The sequence below is a fragment of the Bufo gargarizans genome, chromosome 3, assembly GCF_014858855.1.
Source record: "Bufo gargarizans isolate SCDJY-AF-19 chromosome 3, ASM1485885v1, whole genome shotgun sequence".
In the NCBI taxonomy this organism is placed as follows: Eukaryota; Metazoa; Chordata; class Amphibia; order Anura; family Bufonidae; genus Bufo; species Bufo gargarizans.
In genome coordinates, this window is record NC_058082.1 from 358,739,293 (window position 1) to 358,761,583 (window position 22,291).

Sequence of the window (22,291 nt, forward strand, 5' to 3'; positions counted from 1 at the left end):
GACCTCTTATAATGCCACCATTAAAGGGGTTGTCCGCTTCCGCGGGTCCAACTCCCGCCACCCCGCTGATCAGCTGTTTGAAGAGTAAGCAGCACCTATACAAGCGCTGCCGTCTCTTTAATGTTTATCTGCTCGCTTTTGCAACTGCAGCGGCGAGCAGGTGTAATTAAAACTATGGGGACACCATAGTTGTAATTACAGCTGCTCGCCACTGTGGTTGCAATGGCGAGCAGGTTAACAGAGAAAATAAGATGGCGCCCGTATAAGTGTTTCCTTCTCTTCAAACATTTCATCGGCAGGGGTGCCTGAGGATAGGTCAGTAAACAACTACCTACAAACACAACAGAGTCTCTGCAGCTCAAAAAGTTGAAAATTGTATTTAAATAAATATATATCTGACATGATAAAGAGATAAAATGCCCACAAGAAATAAAGGAGCGGTTCCCCTGAGGGATGGTATGGCAATACCTTGGTACAGCATACATGTAATTGCCTATATTGAGGTGGCTTTAAGTATTAGAGATGAAGCTATCAGCAAAATGTATGCATAGTTGTATTTATATAGAGTTGGCTCATTGTTGAGGGGTATAGACAATACCGTATTTTTCGCCCCATAAGACGCAGGGGCGTCTTATTTGGCGAATGCTGCCATTTTTACACTAACACTGATACATTGTGGGCTGTAATGCTGCACAGTGCAGCCTGCGATGTATCAGCGAGGAGGGGCCCTGAGGCCAGCAACTGCTAGAATCAAGGCGGGGCCCGGTGCAGTCACTGTACTCTATTACACCAGGCCCCGCACACAGCAGTATTCATATGTAAAGTGTAGGCAATCCATATGTAAAGTGTAGAAATCCTCTGCGGTAGGGCAATCCACCTAGTACTCACTATGAAACTCCCGTACTGGCAGGCTTGCCAGTCACTCGCTTTGTCAGGCGTATGCTCCGCCTGCGGCATTTTAAAGTGGGAGGAGCATGTGCGTGACTAAGTGAGTGACCAACCTGCTAGTACCGGAGTTTCATAGTGGGTACTACATGGATTGCCTACACTTTTTACATATGGATACTGCTGTGTGCAGCGCCCAGTGTAATAGAGTACAGGGACTGCACTGGGTCCTGCCACGATTTCAACACCAGTTGCCGGCCTCTACCCCCTGTATTGGGAGTCAATACACAGGGACACTGTTATGGGGGGGGATCTGTGGATGACACATATATAGCATAAGATGCTATATATGTGTCATCCACAGATCCCCCCCCCCCCATAGCAGTGTCATCCACAGATCCCCCCCCCCCCATAGCAGTGTCATCCACAGATCCCCCCCCCCCCATAGCAGTGTCATCCACAGATCCCCCCCCCATAGCAGTGTCATCCACAGATCCCCCCCCCATAGCAGTGTCATCCACAGATCCCCCCCCATAGCAGTGTCATCCACAGATCCCCCCCCCATAGCAGTGTCATCCACAGATCCCCCCCCCATAGCAGTGTCATCCACAGATCCCCCCCCCATAGCAGTGTCATCCACAGATCCCCCCCCATAGCAGTGTCATCCACAGATTCCCCCCCATAGCAGTGTCATCCACAGATTCCCCCCCCATAGCAGTGTCATCCACAGATTCCCCCCCCATAGCAGTGTCATCCACAGATTCCCCCCCATAGCAGTGTCATCCACAGATTCCCCCCCATAGCAGTGTCATCCACAGATTCCCCCCCCCCCCCATAGCAGTGTCATCCACAGATTCCCCCCCCCCCCATAGCAGTGTCATCCACAGATTCCCCCCCCCCCCCCATAGCAGTGTCATCCACAGATTCCCCCCCCCCCCCATAGCAGTGTCATCCACAGATTCCCCCCCCCATAGCAGTGTCATCCACAGATTCCCCCCCCATAGCAGTGTCATCCACAGATTCCCCCCCCATAGCAGTGTCATCCACAGATTCCCCCCCCATAGCAGTGTCATCCACAGATTCCCCCCCCATAGCAGTGTCATCCACAGATTCCCCCCCCATAGCAGTGTCATCCACAGATTCCCATTCCCCCCCATAGCAGTGTCATCCACAGATTCCCCCCCATAGCAGTGTCATCCACAGATTCCCCCCCCATAGCAGTGTCATCCACAGATTCCCCCCCCATAGCAGTGTCATCCACAGATTCCCCCCCATAGCAGTGTCATCCACAGATTCCCCCCCCATAGCAGTGTCATCCACAGATTCCCCCCCCATAGCAGTGTCATCCACAGATTCCCCCCCCATAGCAGTGTCATCCACAGATTCCCCCCCCATAGCAGTGTCATCCACAGATTCCCCCCCCATAGCAGTGTCATCCACAGATTCCCCCCCCATAGCAGTGTCATCCACAGATTCCCCCCCCATAGCAGTGTCATCCACAGATTCCCCCCCCATAGCAGTGTCATCCACAGATTCCCCCCCCATAGCAGTGTCATCCACAGATTCCCCCCCCATAGCAGTGTCATCCACAGATCCCCCCCCATAGCAGTGTCATCCACAGATTCCCCCCCCATAGCAGTGTCATCCACAGATTCCCCCCCCATAGCAGTGTCATCCACAGATTCCCCCCCCATAGCAGTGTCATCCACAGATTCCCCCCCCATAGCAGTGTCATCCACAGATTCCCCCCCCATAGCAGTGTCATCCACAGATTCCCCCCCCATAGCAGTGTCATCCACAGATTCCCCCCCCATAGCAGTGTCATCCACAGATTCCCCCCCCATAGCAGTGTCATCCACAGATTCCCCCCCCTAGCAGTGTCATCCACAGATTCCCCCCCCATAGCAGTGTCATCCACAGATTCCCCCCCCATAGCAGTGTCATCCACAGATTCCCCCCCCATAGCAGTGTCATCCACAGATTCCCCCCCCATAGCAGTGTCATCCACAGATTCCCCCCCCATAGCAGTGTCATCCACAGATTCACCCCCCATAGCAGTGTCATCCACAGATTTCCCCCCCCATAGCAGTGTCATCCACAGATTCCCCCCCCATAGCAGTGTCATCCACAGATTCCCCCCCCATAGCAGTGTCATCCACAGATTCCCCCCCCATAGCAGTGTCATCCACAGATTCCCCCCCCATAGCAGTGTCATCCACAGATTCCCCCCCCATAGCAGTGTCATCCACAGATTCCCCCCCCATAGCAGTGTCATCCACAGATTCCCCCCCCCATAGCAGTGTCATCCACAGATTCCCCCCCCATAGCAGTGTCATCCACAGATTCCCCCCCCATAGCAGTGTCATCCACAGATTCCCCCCCCATAGCAGTGTCATCCACAGATTCCCCCCCCATAGCAGTGTCATCCACAGATTCCCCCCCCATAGCAGTGTCATCCACAGATTCCCCCCCCATAGCAGTGTCATCCACAGATTCCCCCCCCATAGCAGTGTCATCCACAGATTCCCCCCCCATAGCAGTGTCATCCACAGATTCCCCCCCCATAGCAGTGTCATCCACAGATTCCCCCCCCATAGCAGTGTCATCCACAGATTCCCCCCCCATAGCAGTGTCATCCACAGATTCCCCCCCCATAGCAGTGTCATCCACAGATTCCCCCCCATAGCAGTGTCATCCACAGATTCCCCCCCCATAGCAGTGTCATCCACAGATTCCCCCCCCATAGCAGTGTCATCCACAGATTCCCCCCCCATAGCAGTGTCATCCACAGATTCCCCCCCCATAGCAGTGTCATCCACAGATTCCCCCCCCATAGCAGTGTCATCCACAGATTCCCCCCCCATAGCAGTGTCATCCACAGATTCCCCCCCCATAGCAGTGTCATCCACAGATTCCCACCCCATAGCAGTGTCATCCACAGATTCCCCCCCCATAGCAGTGTCATCCACAGATTCCCCCCCCATAGCAGTGTCATCCACAGATTCCCCCCCCATAGCAGTGTCATCCACAGATTCCCCCCCCATAGCAGTGTCATCCACAGATTCCCCCCCCATAGCAGTGTCATCCACAGATTCCCCCCCCATAGCAGTGTCATCCACAGATTCCCCCCCCATAGCAGTGTCATCCACAGATTCCCCCCCCATAGCAGTGTCATCCACAGATTCCCCCCCAATAGCAGTGTCATCCACAGATTCCCCCCCCATAGCAGTGTCATCCACAGATTCCCCCCCCATAGCAGTGTCATCCACAGATTCCCCCCCCATAGCAGTGTCATCCACAGATTCCCCCCCCATAGCAGTGTCATCCACAGATTCCCCCCCCATAGCAGTGTCATCCACAGATTCCCCCCCCATAGCAGTGTCATCCACAGATTCCCCCCCCATAGCAGTGTCATCCCACAGATTCCCCCCCATAGCAGTGTCATCCACAGATTCCCCCCCCATAGCAGTGTCATCCACAGATTCCCCCCCCATAGCAGTGTCATCCACAGATTCCCCCCCCATAGCAGTGTCATCCACAGATTCCCCCCCCATAGCAGTGTCATCCACAGATTCCCCCCCCATAGCAGTGTCATCCACAGATTCCCCCCCCATAGCAGTGTCATCCACAGATTCCCCCCCCATAGCAGTGTCATCCACAGATTCCCCCCCCATAGCAGTGTCATCCACAGATTCCCCCCCCATAGCAGTGTCATCCCACAGATTCCCCCCCATAGCAGTGTCATCCACAGATTCCCCCCCCATAGCAGTGTCATCCACAGATTCCCCTCCCCCCCCATAGCAGTGCCCCATCCACAGATTCCCTCCCCCCCCCATAACAGTGCGCCATCCACAGATTCCCCCCCCCCCCCATAACAGTGCGCCATCCACAGATTCCCCCCCCCCATAACAGTGCGCCATCCACAGATTCCCCCCCCATAACAGTGCGCCATCTACAGATCACCATTAGTTCAAAACCCACCGAAAGCACACCTTTTGTTTCAAAATATTTTTTTTCTTATTTTCCTCCTCAAAAACCTAGGGCAGGTACGTCTTATAGGGCGAAAAATACGGTATGTATAATATTTCTATGTCTAGCTGTACAATTTTTTTTTTTTATGTGCAACCTATTTGCAATAGGTCAGTAAACAAGCAGACAGTCCTTTTTAATGCTGACACCAGTGTTAACAAAGAAACCAGTGCATCCACTTTCTGTAGTTCCAGATGGCCACCATTTACATTTCCTCCAAAGATTCCCAAATGCCCTCCACAAGTGAGCAGAGCAGCAGCAACAAGACGAGGGAGAGAGGTCTGCAGTGTTGTGAAAACCTAGATTATCGCTTTCCCAAGCTCCTCTGGACTTGCTTTAGTTTGTCGACATGAAAGTGCTTGTCAAGTGTCTCCATTTAGTCATTACTGCAGTGATTGGTGATTAGCAGATTACCAACCCCTGGTTTATGGTGTACCAAGTATTCATGTTTTGAATCCTTTTTCTTCCAAAATATTTTTTTCCGATCTATACTTTGACTTTGGGGGATTTTTAAGCTTAGTTATTGTTTTGCTTTTATTTACTTTTTTTTTTTTACAATTTCTCCTCCTTCAGAAACTTATTATTGATGAGAAGAAATATTACTTGTTTGGGAGGAACCCAGATATGTGTGACTTCACAATCGACCATCAGTCGTGTTCCAGAGTCCATTCAGCCCTTGTGTACCACAAGCATTTGAAGCGAGTCTTTCTCATAGATCTCAACAGCAGTAAGTATACCAAGGCCTTTGGTGCCTGAATATCCATATCAGGTTGTCATCTTGTATAATGATGCCCAATACTTTATTTAACTTAACGTCTTCAATGTACTACCTTAGAACAAAGGTTCCCATTTTTTGTGTGTCTCCGACCATTAGGCTAGGGCTACACGACGACATGTCGTGCGACATTTTGTTGCACCGATGTTGTGCGACAATTTTTATAATGATAGTCTATGGTGTCACACTGCGAAATGCGACATACTGCGACACGACTGTAGCAAAAAATCCATCCAAGATGGATTTTCCTGTGACTGTAGCAGTTGCAGTGTGACACCATAGACTATCATTATAGAAACTGTCTTGTCGCGCGACACATGGTGCAGTGTAGTTGTGCCCTATGTGACGCGTGACTCATGTCGTTATGTAGCCCTAGCCTTATCAGACTGACAGGGTGTCGGCCAAATCTCTTTAATGGCAGTGTGATATACAACAAGATTTGCCATTAAAGTGGTGGTCATATATTTATATCCTACCTGTACAGTGTGTCAAACATTAGTATGTGTGTCTATAGAGATGAACACAAACCGGTAAAACTCAGATTCCAAACTTTCTGTTAGCGTAGAAGAAAACTATTTTGAGTTTATAATATATCTTGGTGACTTTTCAGTAATCGATATGTTTTTTTTTTTTTTCTAGCCCATGGGACTTTCCTTGGCCATATTCGCTTAGAACCACACAAGCCACAACAGATCCCCATTGACTCCACTGTTTCGTTTGGTGCGTCAACTCGTATGTACACACTTCGAGAGAAACCTCAAACACTTCCATCGGCTTTGAAAGGAGATGATAAAGCTGGAGACGATGATGATTTGAAAGGTCTTCTGGGCCTTCCAGAGGAGGAGACAGAATTAGACGTGAGTTATTTTTATCTAAAGTAGACGGTTTCTGTTGCTAATGAGAAAAATTTAGTGTATTTAGATCTGTATTCAGACTTGGCTAACATTCTACAATTATACAACATGTGACTGCAGCAGATTGTAGCAAGTCAAGGCGCTCAGGTAATTGCCACACCTTGACGTACTTTTACTTAATGGTGATCTCACAGCCTTAGAAGGTGTAACTGTGAGATCACCATGGGAGTCTGGCAGTTATTAATACCTGGGCTCCTGTTGTGACGGCCATTTAACCTTTTAGATGCTGACATCTAGGTGGTTAGGTAGAGAGGGTGCTCCCTCTGCGAGCCCCCCCATTGGTTCTCCTCAGACCTGCTATAGATATGTTTGTCATAGCTTTATGCCTGGCTAACTTCCGGCACTCCAGCTGCAGTAAAACTATGACTTCCAAGATGCCCCCTTGCTTGGCTGTTCTCAGAACTCCATAGAAATTAATGGAGCATGCTGGGAGTCATAGTTTCACCACAGCTGGAGTGCCGGAGGTTAGCCATCACTGCTATATGCCTATTAGATCTTTATTTTTATTTTTTTCAAATGCCCTACTGTGCCCCCCTGCAGTTTTCGCACCCAGTATGTTAATACTGAGTATCGGTACAGGGAGGAGCAGATGCCAGGGTCCTTGCCTGTACTGGTACCCCAGAGATTGATTGAGAGCACCATGGCACCCATAAACCAGTCCACCAGAATTTCGGCTGCAAAAGCCAACAGGTGATCTTTCCTTTTTGAACCCTGCAGTGTATGTACCCAAACAGCAGTTTATGTCCACATTTATGTCATTTCCGTATCCAGCAGAACCTGCCTAACCATTAAATGGGCACGGTGTGAGTCTCAGGTGACACGAGCACAGCATACTGTGCACTGAAATCTGTGGAAAACTTGCAATTTTCTTTTTAGTCACCTGCTGATTTATTTCTGCTAAATACCTGACTGTCAAAATGCTTAGTCCACCAATTGATATATAACTTGAGGGTTGTCGTTTTCCAAAATGTGGCCACCTATAGGGAGTTTCCACTTGACATGTACCGCAGGGTCTCTGAAAATGTGATGTAGCACCCGAAAACCTTTCCAGAAAATTCTGTGCTCCAAAAGCCAAATGGAGCTCCTTATATTTTGAGTCCTTCTCTGTGCCCATACAGTATCTTATATCCATATCAATGGCCTTTCCATATCCAGTCTAAAATTTTAAGAAGTGTGGTGTGAGTCTTAGGTGGCATCAGCTGGGCACAATATATTGGGCACTGAAAGCCCTATCTGTAGAAAACTTACAATTTTCATTTTGTACAGTTAATTTCTGCAAAATATGTGTGTAGTCAAAATGCTCTCTCCACCCTGTAATACCTTGAGGGGTGAAGTTTTCAGAATGGGTTCATTTCTTGGATTCCATTTATTTTTTCACCCCAGAACCTCTAAAGCACAAGATGTGTAAATCACCACAATGGGAGTCAAAATGCGCATGGGGCTCTTTTCATTCCTGATCCCTGGTGTATGTCCAGTTAAAAGATCATGGCCACATGTAGGGTGCTTAAAAAAGCGGGAAACTCTGCATAATAATAAGCCCTTATGCACATGACAGTGAATAATGGCCGTCTGACAGCCGTCTAAGTAACAGCCGTCACACGGCCATTTTTAGCCCCAGTGAAAGTCTATGGGGCTATTCACATGGCCGTTCTTTAAACGGCCAGTGAATAGCGTCCGTCAAAAAACAGGACCTGTCCTATTTTTGTCCGTTTTCACAGTCAGACGGACCTATTGAAATCAATGGGACTGTTTTTAATGGCCGATTTACGGTCTAATGACCGTTAAAAACTGGTACACTTTACCCAGGAGGGGTAAAAAAAAAACTAAAACCTCACCTCATCCACTTGCTCGCGGTGCGGCAGTCTCTTCTCTCTTCATTGAGCAGGACCTGCCGAAGGACCCGCGTTATGCGTGGTGACGTAACCACGTGGGAGCACGCAGTGACGTCATCGCGCACCTTCGTTCGGCAGGTCTCGGTCAGTGAAGAGGCTGCTGCAGCACGAGCAAGTGAATAAGGTGAGTTTTTATTTTTAAATCAACAAAAAAATAGCAGTGGTGGGCCATTATAAGGGCATTATTTAAACCATGGGGGAAATTATTTAAGATGTGGCCCTACATTAGGGGTATTGTTAAAGCTGGGGACATTAAAAAAATAATTCCTACCCTTTGGGGGGTATTATTTAAGATAAGGGAATACATTGGGGGCATTATTAAAGCTGGGGGTAGTAAAAAATAAATAAAATAAAAATCATACACTATGGGGGACATTATTAAAGCTGGGGACAGTAAAAAAAAATAATTCCTACACTACGGGGGACATTATTTTTTAGCTGGGGTATATAGGGGCCTACATGGGGGTATTACAGCTTGGGGCACTATAAAAAAATGTTTACACCTTGAAAGACATTATTTTAGCTGGGCCAAAATAGGGGGCATCATTAAAGCTGGGGGGCAGTAAAAAAAAATTCTTACACTATAGGGGAAATTATTTTAGCTGGGGGCCTACATGGGTGCAATATTAAAGCCGGGGGCAGCAACAACAAAAAAAATCCTACACTAGGGGAGACATTATTTTAGCTGGGGGCCTACCATCCTGTGGGTGTTCTCAGAAGGGTGGGTCTAGAAATAACTGCCTGTCAAATTAATCAATTTTTTCATGTCCGTTTTAAACGGACATGAAAAACTGATGCAAAACGGACATTAAAAACGGACACACTGCCAGAAAATGGATACACTGATGAAAAATGGCCATGAAAAACTGACTGTCTGTTTTTAACAGCTTTTTTTTTTTTTTTTTTTTTTTTTTTTTTTGCATGTTGTGTGCATGTAGCATAAGAGGGCTTAGTTTTTACACTGACACATGCTGGACACAACATATTGGACACTGAAATGGCAGATCAGTGGAAAAATATTTTTTTCACTTTGCTGTGCGTTAACAGCTTGCCGACCTAGGACGAGAATGCTCGTCCTAACAGGCCGGTACTTAATGCCTTAGGACGAGCACTTACAGGGATTAGACCATGAAATTTTGAAGTCCCATAGTGGGACAAAAATAAAAAAAATAAGTGTTCTTAACAATAAATAAAAAAATGTAAGTTTCAATGAAAAAAAGCCCATAAAAAGAGACATAAAATTGAGCAAGCGGTGCTGCGCTCCTTCCCAGGGGGGGTGTGGCTGGGCTCCAAGAAGGCTCCTTACCAGGCTAATTTACATATCTATAAAATCAACACAATAAAAGGACACGGCACTATGGGACGGGTATATTGCGGACATGCTAGCAGCGATCTAGCCGTGTATGTCCGCATCGCTATAGGCTAAAACTAGGTGACAGAATCCCTTAAAAAAATACATATTAGGTATTGTCACATCCGTAACAACCTGCTCTATAAAAATATCACATGAGCTAACCCGTCTGAACACTGTAAAAAATAAATAAAAACCGGGCCCAAAACTATTTTGTAATCCTACATCTTAAAAGTGTAATACCAAACGATCAAAAAGTAGTATGTACCCCAAAATAGTACCAAACGATCATATCATCACGCAAAAAATCAGACCCTAACTAAGACAATCACCCAAAAGATAAGGTTTGGCTTTCAGAAAATGGAGACATAAAAACATGAATGTTTGTTTGTTTTTCTTTCAAAAATGCTTTTATTGTGTAAAACCAAAATAAATATAAAAAATAGACATATTAGGTTTCGCTACGTCCGTAACAACCTGCTCTATAAAAATACCACTTGATTTACCCTGTCAGGTGAAAACCGTAAAAAAAATTAAATAAAAACCCTGGCAAAAAATAAAATAAAAATTGTCATACTTCACAAGATGTGGAATACCAAACGATCAAAAAGTAGTATGTACCCCAAAATAGTACCAATCAAACTGTCGCTTCATGCCGCAAAAACTAAGGCTACTTTCACACTAGCGCTTGATCGGATCCGTTCTGAACGGATCCGATCATATTAATGCAGACGGAGGCTCCGTTCAGTACGGATCCGTCTGCATTAATAACTTAGAAAATTTTCTAAGTGCGCAAGATTCAGACTTTCAATGTAAAGTCAATGGGGGACGGATCCGCTTGAAGATTGAGCCATATTGTGGCATCTTCAAGCGGATCCGTTCCCATTGACTTACATTGTAAGTCTGAACGGATCCGCTCGCCTCCGCACGGCCAGGCGGACAGCTGAACGCTGCAAGCAGCGTTCAGCTGTCCGCCTGTCCGTGCGGAGGCGAGCGGAGCGGAGGCTGAACGCCGCCAGACTGATGCAGTCTGAGCGGATCCGCTCCATTCAGACTGCATCAGGGCTGGACGGAGGCGTTCGGGTCCGCTCGTGAGCTCCTTCAAACGGAGCTCACGAGCGGACCGACGAACGCTAGTGTGAAACTAGCCTAAGCCCCTACATAAGATAATCGCCCGAAAAATAAATATATGGTTTTCAGAAAAAGGAGACACATGATTTAATCATTACTGAGGCAGCAATGCCAAACGTGGGGGGGATTTTATTTTTGCAATTCTTTTTCGCAGTCGCAGCTTGTCGCATGTCACAGTGCAACACCACAGACTACCATTATAAAAATTGTCGTGCGACATATATCGTCGTGTAGACCTAGCCTTACAGGGAATCTTTTGATGGCTTCTAAAATAAACGCACTGTCCCTATAGTGCAATGCATTTTAATGTCAGTGTTATACTGACATTGACCAGCAGGCTGCGCCTCTTTGGGAACACTCAAGGCAGGCTTGGGGCCTACACCAGGACCCAGCTTGCCTATACACACATCTGCACCCCTAAATTGCATCTGCGGAGACGGAGAGAGTCTGCTTCCTATGTCACCACTTAAAGGGAACCTGTCACCGGGATTTTGTGTATAGAGCTGAGGACATGGGTTGCTAGATGGCCGCCAGCACATCCACAATACCCAGTCTCCATAGCTCTGTGTGCTTTTATGGTGTAAAAAAACGATTTGATACATGCAAATTAACCTGAGATGAGTCCTGTATGTGAGATCAGTCAGGGACAGGACTCATCTCAGGTTAATTTGCATATGGACCAAATTGGGTTTTTTACACGATAAACGCACACAGAGCTATGGGGACTGGCTATTGCGGATGTGCTAGCAGCCATCTAGCAACCCATGTCCTCAGCTCTATACACAAAATCCCGGTGACAGGTTCCCTTTAAATGCAGCGGGCACCATTGCATGCAGCATGTAACGGGTTAAACAGCCCGGATCGGCACTGTCGGTCTGGGCTGTTAGAGCAGGAGCATGGCGAACCGTGCAGCGCTTAGACCAGGCCCAGCCTAAACCCCCTTAATCACATAAAATTTATATTAAAAACACATCACTTCATAATCCCTATTAAGGGTCTTATTACCTTAAATTACCTCAAAGTCTTGGATAAGTAAAAGCATGCCAAAGTTGTTACCACGTAAAATGACATCTCAGGTTTGCAAAATTAGGCTTGGTCAGGAAGTGGTTTAAAAAAAAATCATATTTCCACTACTGGTCAGCAGAGGGAGCTACATTTTTTTTAAGTGGTGAAGCCAAGCCACTTGTTAAGGGTACAGCCACACAATGTTTTTTAGACAAGGTATTGAGGCAGATCTGCCTGCAGGATTTTCACCCAGCGCCATAAGTGGATGTAAAAGGAATCTGAAATATAAAGGAAGGATTTTTTTATTTTTTTCCTGGTGGATCCATTTCTGGCTTTGGCTAAAAATCCAAGAAACTGTGCGCGGCCATACCCTAAGGCCACCTGCACACATTGCGGAATACGTGTGGTTTTTCCGAGTGGATTTCTATGCAGAACAAATGTATGTAACACAGTACCAGCACAGTATGAAATTACACAAATTTCATGTACACTTTGCAAATTTTGTCACTTAAAAAATTGACCCGCCGGGCAGATTTCCAAATCGGCAGCATGTCAATTATGTTTGCAGTTTTTGCTGCAGATTTCACCCTTTTCCAATGAAGGGTGATATCTGCGACAAAATTGCCTCAAATGCACACTAAAAACTGATGTTAGAAATTGTGGATATGGTGCAGAAACGCACACAAATCTGTGTGGAAATTCCATGTGCGTTCACCAGAACTGAATATCAGTTCCGTTTATTTGAATGGGGTTGTTACGATGTAGGTACATGTATTTTTGCAAGCCCCATTCAGATGAATGGAATAGATTTTCAGTTTCAAAAAACTTTCTTCAACAAAATCTGCCACGTGTGAAGACACCCTAATGGTGATCTGGCCTTTCCTGCTGACCTCATGCCTCTACCCTTAGCTGGGTTCCAAAGGATGGGGTGGCTGGGAAGTTATCAAGGTCATCTTTACATCTTCAAACCTTACTAGCAAAAGTTATAAAAGCTACAAAATGTTACAAAACGGTATACATATTAGGTATTGCCACGTCTGTAATGAACTGCTGTATAAAAATATCACGTGACCTAACCCCTCAGATGAACAACATAAAAAAAATTCACTGTCAAGCCATTTTTTTGTCATCTTAATCACAAAAAGTGTAATATCAAGCGATCAAAAAGTCATACACACCCCAAAATAGTACCAATTAAACCGTCATCTCATCCTGCAAAAAATTAGACCCTACCTAAGACAATCACCCGAAAAAAAACTATGGCTTTCAGAATATGGAGACACTAAAAAAAGAATTTTTTTTTTTCAAAAATGCTTTATTATGTAAAACTGAAACAACCCAAAAAAAAGTTGTCACATTTGGTATTGTCGCGTTCGTCAACCTGCCTATATAAAAATAGCACATGATCTAACCTGTCAGATTAACATTGTAAAAAGCAAAAAAATAAAAACCGTGCCAAAAACTGCTATTTTTTGTTACCTTGCCTCACAAAAAGTGTAATATAGAGCAACCAAAAATCATATATACCCTATAATAGTACCAACAAAACTGCCATCCTATCCTGTAGTTTCCAAAATGGGGCCACTTTTTTGGAGTTTCTACTCCAAATGTGACTTGGCAACTTAAAATTATCCCAGTGAAATCTGCCATCCAACAACCATGTGGGGTTCCTTTCCTTCTGCGCCCTGCTGTGTGCCCGTACAGTAGTTTACGACCACATATGGGGTGTTTCTGTAAACTACAGAATCGGGGTAATAAATAATGAGTTTTGTTTGGCTGTTAAAGGGAACCTGTCACCTCTACTATGCTACCCTCACTGAGCGTTTCTAAATGTTCATTGTGTTACCCTAAAAATATAAATTACACTTTTAATTTAATTTTCAGACGAATTCAATAACTATTATGCAGTTTTGTGCTTCCTGCCTTTTATGCAAATTAACATAAGTCATATCTTACTTGTGTGACCAGAGAAGAGTCATATTTTCAAGCTGTGACTCGTCTCAGGTTAATTTGCATATGTATGAAATAGTGTTTTTTTTTTTTTTTACACACTAAAAGCACACAGAGCTATGGGGACTGGGTATTGCAGATGTGCTAGCGGCCATCTAGCAACCAATGTCCTGAGCTCTTTACCCAAAATCCAGGTGACAGGTTCCCTTTAACCCTTGCTTTGTTACTGGAAAAAATGGATTAAAATGGAAAATCTGCCAAAAAGTGGAATTTTTTAATTTCATCTCCATTTTCCTTTAATTCTTGTGGAACACCTAATGAGTTAACAAAGTTTGTAAAATCAGTTTTGAATACCTTGAGGGGTGTCGTTTTTAAAATGGGCCCAATTATGCCCCACAAAGTGACTTCAGACCTGTACTGGTCCTTAAAAATTGGGTTTTGGAAATTTTAAGATTTGCTTCTAAATTTCTAAGCCTTTTTAATGTCCCCAAAAAAGAAAATGTAACTTACAAAATGATCCAAACATGAAGTAGACATATGGGAAATGTAAAGTAATAACTATTTTAGGAGGTATCACTATTAGAGATGAGAGAATTTCTGGTTAATAAATTCATTCACGCTTCATTTACTGGTAAAAGGTGAATTGCGTTATTGATTCCGTTACCACGGACCATAACCTAATTCTATGATGGAATGCCTTTAGAGGCATTCCGTCATAATTGAAGTCTATGGGCTGCAAAATGGATCCGTCCAGTATCGGTTATGCTAGAGTCCTCTCCTGCATAACAGAAACGGGACGGATCCGTTATGCAGCCCATAGACTTCTATTATGACTGAACGAAAAACGGAATGCCTCTAAAGGCATTCCATCATAGAATTGCATTATGGTCCGTGGTAGCGGAATCCATAACGCAATTCACCTTTTACCAGTACACTAAGCTTGAACGAATTTCAAAATATGACAATTGCCTATCTCTAATCACTATCTGTTTTAAATGCAGAAAAATAGAAAGTTAAAATTGCTAATTTTTCAAATATAAATAAAGTAAAATATGTGACGAGGAAAACGATCTAAGAATGGCCGTGATAAATTTAAAGCGTTTCAAAGTTATCACCACATAAAGTGACACTGGTCAGATTTGCAAAAAATGGCCTGTCCTTAAGGTGAAAGGTGGCAGGGTCCTGAAGGGGTTTAATTAGATTTCTGTAACTTGGGCTACTTTCACACTGGCGTTTTGGTTTCCGTTTGTGAGATCCGTTCAGGGCTCACAAGCGGTCCAAACGGATCAGTTTTGCCCTAATGCATTCTGAATGGATAAGGATCCGCTCAGAATGCAGCGTTTTGGTGTCCATCTGACGAAACTTAGCCAAACGGATCCTGACACACAATGTAAGTCAATGGGGACGGATCCGTTTTCACTGACACAATATAGCACAATAGAAAACGGATCCGTCCCCCATTTACTTTCAATGGTGTTCAAGACGGATCCGTCTTGGCTATGTTAAAGATAATACAAACGGATCCGTTCTGAACGGATGCAGACGGTTGTATTATCTGAACGGATGCGTTTGTGCAGATCCATGACGGATCCGCACCAGCGCGAGTGTAAAAGTAGTCTAAGGTGACAAACATTTACCAATTGCAACTCGCACCCCCATGATCAGCTGTTTCAGGGTGTTACCAGTGGACAGCAGGCTCAATCTTTGCAGCTTCTGGCCTCCGCCAGCACAGCCACTGCAGAGTGGACAGAGCCTTGTGCTACTTGCTCCGCCCACTGTATAGTAAAGCAATTTGTAATGGACCGATCATTTCAATGTGAAGTCATTTATATTATATGGACAGGTTTGAAATGGGCTGTGATTTTCAAGCTATATTTTTTTCTTTTCCAGAATCTTACGGAGTTCAACACTGCTCACAATAAGAGAATATCTACACTAACCATAGAAGAAGGCAACTTGGACATCCAGAGATCTAGAAGGAAGAAGAGGAATTACAGAGTCGCCTTTAGTGAAGATGATGAAGTTATTAATCCAGGTGAAGAAATGCCTAACAGTTGTGGACATTACAAGGGACAAATTAGGGCCATGAATATCATTTGACAGCTCATTGTGACATCTGACAACACATTTTTTTTATGTTCTGCTGTTATGAAAGTGTAAATTCAAATGATTATACCTGAAGCCAGTAACGGTGAGGTTTTATAATATGGACGGAGAGCATCTGGCGGTCTCTTACTGATCTGTGTGTAATGCACTTTTGCCTCACATATTTGACACCCTAATTTAACTGTGTTCCACTATGATGATAATGTCTATGTAAATCACACATAATTTTATTATTTTTTTCTAACAGAGGATGTAGACCCTTCAGTTGGTCGGTTCAGGAATATGGTGCAGACAGCGGTAGTTCCAGTGAAGGTAAATTACATTTTCTTTCCAGAGTTAGTGCTTTCTATCCTAACTTGTTTTTCCATACAAATCTGTATTTCTCTTGCCTCAGAAAAAGAAGACTGAAACGTCTGGATCTCTTAGCTTAGAAGACTCTGTGGGACGTCGTGTGCAGAACTTCCCGTTTTCTGGAGGCTTGTATGGAGGTCTCCCTCCCACTCATGCTGAGTCAGGAGCACAGACAGCCGGTGGCCATGGTACAGCTCTGATGGGTGGCATGCCTTTCCCTAACTTGGCTCCAGAAGTGGATATTGCACCAACCACACCCACAGCTGCCCCCATGACTGCTGCCCCTACATCATCCAGCTTCTCTGCAGATACTGTTAATGAGCCCAAGAAGAAGAAATATGCAAAGGAAGCATGGCCTGGAAAAAAGCCTACTCCCCTTATTTAAAAGACAAATAGAAACTGTTATCTAAGGGGGCACACACACGTTGAGGAGTCATTTTTCCACTTATTCCAGAAACTGTGGCTTTCATGATGGTGGCCTCACTGCTACATTGTGGGCTCTGAAATAAAAAAGAACTTGACCTACTAGATGAATTTTTTTTTTTTTTAATTCAGATATTGCTTTATAAAAAAAAGCTCAGTATATCCTGGTTCCCTAGTGCTTGCACTAGGGAATGCAGGGAACTTTTTACACTGCTAAGGAGCACTTCCCTCTGCAGCCACCTGGATTCCATAAATAAGCCCCGCTAATGAAGACCGGACAGAGTACACCCTTTCACCACAGAGAAATATGTCTTCTCCTTTCAGGACAATAGGATATACCCCCACATGCATATGTACAGCTATACGTTTTGTATATGTAAGTGGTTTTAATGATCTGTAAGATTAGATATACTTTTAATCTATTTTAACTTCTTTTGTCTTTGTTTCAAATGTTTGTAAAACAACCAAAAGAAAATCAGTTACAATATGGCATCCATTTTGAGATGACATATAGGGCATTTTAGGGTATTCTTTTATCTGAAAATCTCTGTAATCCACATTACCAGGTAGAGGTTTTCTTGGTTGTGTTTTTTATTTTCTGTTTCCACTGAAAAAAAACCTGAAAAATGCATTTGATTCAAAAAATGGATCCAGGGTATAGAGTTGTAAGACCCAATAGCTTGTGTAAGCGGAGCCTGTCAGGCTTTCTGGTAAGTCCGCACTGCTGTACTTGCTGTCAAAAATATTGGAACACTCTACAAACCCCATTATAATTAAAGGGAATCTGTCAGCTCCAAAACACCCCAAACCAGAGTAACAGTCTATAGTGTCTTTGATGCTGATATCATCATACTCGCTTGCATTCTGACGCTGTGCTCCTACAGAACAGCAGTAAAATACATTGAGAGGACTCCTCTTTGAGTCCTCTCCATTATGTGTGTGAGCTCCAGAGTCCTGTCAATGCATTTTACTGCTGGTCTGCAATTGCGTTTGAAGATAAATATTACATAATTGAACTCGGCGTCATTGACATTATATACCACCTAGGGTGCACTTACACCAACAGATTATCTGACCAATTTTGTCCCATCAGACCAATACTTGATGTATGTAACAAAATATCTGTGTGTGTACACGGACATCTAACCAATAATTGGTCTGATAATCTGTTGGTGTAAATGCAGTTTAGAAGGTATTTGGTAGATGACAGATTCCTGTTAAGAGCCCATCAGACTTCAAAGCTACCTGAAGGACTGATGAAAGTGTGAACAGGAAGTCTGTTCTTTTGCTTTAAGGGTCCTTTATATGTACTAATTCTCGGACAGATAATCGCTAACAAGCGTTTATAGGAACGCTCGTTAGCAATTATCTGGTGGCTTAAAAGCGCCACCTATTACCCGATGAACAAGCAAACTGCTTGTTCATGGGGCAATCGCATCATCCATGCGGACACAGCATCTACTGCCGGAAAAAAGTCTGTATAGGGAAAAGGAATGACATTAGCGATCACTCCTGCCCATACTGTGTAGGAGATCGCTGCATGTAATAGCAATGATGAGCAGGCGCTTGTCGGAAAAGGAATGCTTCCTTCCTGACAATTGCCTGCAAAATTGGCACATGTAAAGAGGCCTCCACCTAAGATTTCTCCCATTTGGACTAAATCTACTTCTAGTTTCTGCTTTAGCAAATCATGAAATGTTCGTTTTCTGACAATTGACTATGGTCTGTGGATATTGTCTTATTTCCATTTTGGATCACCACAGGGGGAGAGCATTACAGTGCTCATTCAGTTCAGTGGGTTTTCAGTGTAATAGAGGACAGGGCAGGTCATCCAAAACAAGAGGTACTCTTTATAACCGTTCTCCAGTCCAGATGCTTGGACTAGAGGAAAATGTGTGTATGTGGGTCAGAGAAAACAGAGGGTGGTTATTAGTGGTACACACTCAGATTGGATTACTGTTACTAGTGAGGTTCCACAGGGGTCAGTATTAGGCCCCCTTCTCTTAATTTAATGTATTTATTAATGATCTTGTAGAAGGAATACAGAGAAAAATATCCATTCTAAACGGTGTAAAGTAATTAAAGGAATCTGCCACCAGGAAAAATGTTAAATCAGACACAATGCCTTGAAGAGCTAGCTTGGATGAATGTAATATCTTTCTTTTGCTTTATTCTGGAGAAACAGTACTTTTAATCCATATGCAACTAGGCAATTAAGTGCACGGAGGGTGTATCCAAGCCAGTCTGCACCTTGAAAGGTTATCAAAATTAGGGTTATTTAGTTTAGAAAAAAAAGATGGCGGAGGGGTGATGTAATAACTATGTACAGTTGCAAGAAAAAGTATGTGAGCCCTGTGGATTTACAGGTCCTTCTAAAAAAATTAGTATATTGTGATAAAGTTCATTATTTTCTGTAATGTACTGATAAACATTAGACTTTCATATATTTTAGATTCATTACACACCAACTGAAGTAGTTCAAGCCTTTTATTGTTTTAATATTGATGATTTTGGCATACAGCTCATGAAAACCCAAAATTCCTATCTAAAAAAAAATTAGCATATTTCATCCGACCAATAAAAGAAAAGTGTTTTTAATACAAAAAAAAAGTCAACCTTCAAATAATTATGTTCAGTTATGTACTCAATACTTTGTCGGGAATCTTTTTGCAGAAATCACTGCTTCAATGCGGCGTGGCATGGAGGCAATCAGCCTGTGGCACTGCTGAGGTGTTATGGAGGCCCAGGATGCTTCGATAGCGGCCTTAAGCTCATCCAGAGTGTTGGGTCTTGCGTCTCTCAACTTTCTCTTCCCAATATCCCACAGATTCTCTATGGGGTTCAGGTCGGGAGAGTTGGCAGGCCAATTGAGCACAGTAATACCATGGTCAGTAAACCATTTACCAGTGGTTTTGGCACTGTGAGCAGGTGCCAGGTCGTGCTGAAAAATGAAATCTTCATCTCCATAAAGCTTTTCAGCAGATGGAAGCATGAAGTGCTCCAAAATCTCCTGATAGCTAGCTGCATTGACCCTGCCCTTGATAAAACACAGTGGACCAACACCAGCAGCTGACATGGCACCCCAGACCATCACTGACTGTGGGTACTTGACACTGGACTTCAGGCATTTTGGCATTTCCCTCTCCCCAGTCTTCCTCCAGACTCTGGCACCTTGATTTCCGAATGACATGCAAAATTTGCTTTCATCCGAAAAAAGTACTTTGGACCACTGAGCAACAGTCCAGTGCTGCTTCTCTGTAGCCCAGGTCAGGCGCTTCTGCCGCTGTTTCTTGGGAATGCGGCACCTGTAGCCCATTTCCTGCACACGCCTGTACACGGTGGCTCTGGATGTTTCTACTCCAGACTCAGTCCACTGCTTCCGCAGGTCCCCCAAGGTCTGGAATCGGTCCTTCTCCACAATCTTCCTCAGGGTCCGGTCACCTCTTCTCGTTGTGCAGCGTTTTCTGCCACACTTTTTCCTTCCCACAGACTTCCCACTGAGGTGCCTTGATACAGCACTCTGGGAACAGCCTATTCGTTCAGAAATTTCTTTGTGTCTTACCCTCTTCTGTGGACAGATGAAACCAAAGTTGAGTTGTTTGGAAGAAACACACAACAATATGTGGAGGAAAAGAGGCACAGCACACAAACATCAAAACCTCATTCCAACTGTGAAGTATAGTGGTGGCTGCTTTGCTGTGTCAGGGCCTGGACGGATTGCTATCATCGAAGGAAAAATAAATTCCTAAGTTTATCAAGACATTTTGCAGGAGAACTTAAGGCCAGCAGTCCACCAGCTGAAGTTCAACAGAAGATGGGTGTTGCAACAGGACAACGACCCAAAGCATAGAAGTAAATCAACAACAGAATGGCTTAAACAGAAGAAAATATGCCTTCTGGAGTGGCCCAGTCAGAGTCCTGACCTCAACCCGATTGAGATGCTGTGGCATGACCTCAAGAAAGCGATTCACACCAGACATCCCAAGAATATTGCTGAACTGAAACAGTTCTGTAAAGAGGAATGGTCAAGAATTACTCCTGACCGTTGTGCACATCTGATCTGCAATTACAGGAAACGTTTGGTTGAAGTTATTGCTGCCAAAGGAGGTTCAACCAGTTATGAAATCCAAGGGTTCACATACTTTTTCCACCTGCACTGTGAATGTTTACATGGTGTGTTCAATAAAAACATGGTAACATTTAATTCTTTGTGTTATTAGATTAAGCAGACTGTGATTGTCTATTGTTGTGACTTAGATGAAGATCAGATCACATTTTATGACCAATTTGTGCAGAAATCCATATCATTCCAAAGGGTTCACATACTTTTTCTTGCAACTGTGTAAAAATATCAAAGGTTCATACAGAGATCTCTACCATGATCTGTTTATACCCAGGACTGTGACTGTGACGAGGGGACATCCTCTGCGTCTGGAGGAAAGAAGGTTTGTACACAAACATAGAAGAGGATTCTTTACGGTAAGAGCAGTGAGACTATGGAACTCTCTGCCTGAGGAGGAGGTGGTGATGGTGAACTCGCTAAAAGAGTTTGAGGGGCTTGGGTGTTTTTTTTTGTTTGTTTTTTGTATAATAGTACAAGTTCTAGTTTTCCCTTAGATAAGGAAGCTTTGATTTCTAATGTTAATCTGTATTCACTTGGTCCTAGCAGCAGCAGCACAATAATGGGGTATTTATGCCCCTGTGTACTAGTCGGACAGATGAAATTTTTAATTAAATATGGATCCATAAGCCTATATAAAAGGGATCAGCAATCTTTGGCACTTAAGCTGTTGTGAAACTACAATTCCCAGCATGCTTCATTCATTTCTGTGAGAGAGCAGAGGAAGTATGCATGCTTGGAGTTGTAGTTTCCCAATAGCTAGAGTGCTGGAGGTTGCCTACCCCAGCTACATATGGTTATCTAGGTCTACCTACCCTGTGTTTATTATAAAGAAGTAACATACTTAGGGCAGTAAGCTTATGCTGCTGTTAAGGCCTCTTGCACACGACCGTATGCCCTCCGAGATTACAGTGATGCTGTGCACGTCGGGTAGCTCGTGGGACTATTGTCCGTACTCATATCTTATAAGTGTGGGGCAATAGTTAGGAGGGCGGCCAGACGTGCACAGCATCATTGTAATCTATGATGCTGTGTGCTCCCGTGCGCACGATCAATGCCACTCCGGGACATATGGCCCACTCGTCTAGGAGGGCATACGGCTGTGTGCAAGGGCCCTAAGCCTAAGAGAAACAGTTTAACCCTTGAAATCGGCTCTTCCCTTATGTTCTAACCAGCAGCACAATGATGGGGATTTAAAAAGAACCCTAAAATCGACTACCTAAGAGCCATCTTCTCTGACAGCCGGAAATTTAACATACAGTGCAAGTTCCAAGCTGCATGCAAATCTGATCCAGCAGGATCAGACTTAAATCAGCCGAAGAGTTGGACACTGCTCTAGCAGAGGAGCTCTAACAAAAT

The 22,291-nt window shown here is 44.2% G+C and overlaps 1 protein-coding gene across 1 annotated transcript in view; it reads left to right on the plus strand.

The window, feature by feature from the left end:
* Positions 1 to 17,240, plus strand: part of PPP1R8 (protein phosphatase 1 regulatory subunit 8) — a 30,858-nt gene extending 13,618 nt beyond the window's left edge. Inside the window, exons 3-7 of the mRNA XM_044286123.1 lie at positions 5,488 to 5,641; positions 6,329 to 6,546; positions 15,823 to 15,967; positions 16,286 to 16,350; positions 16,433 to 17,240. Of these exons, the coding sequence (XP_044142058.1) occupies positions 5,488 to 5,641; positions 6,329 to 6,546; positions 15,823 to 15,967; positions 16,286 to 16,350; positions 16,433 to 16,774 (924 nt within the window). The 3' untranslated portion in view covers positions 16,775 to 17,240. The remainder of the gene's footprint in view (positions 1 to 5,487; positions 5,642 to 6,328; positions 6,547 to 15,822; positions 15,968 to 16,285; positions 16,351 to 16,432) is intronic.
* Positions 17,241 to 22,291: the final 5,051 nt, after the last annotated feature.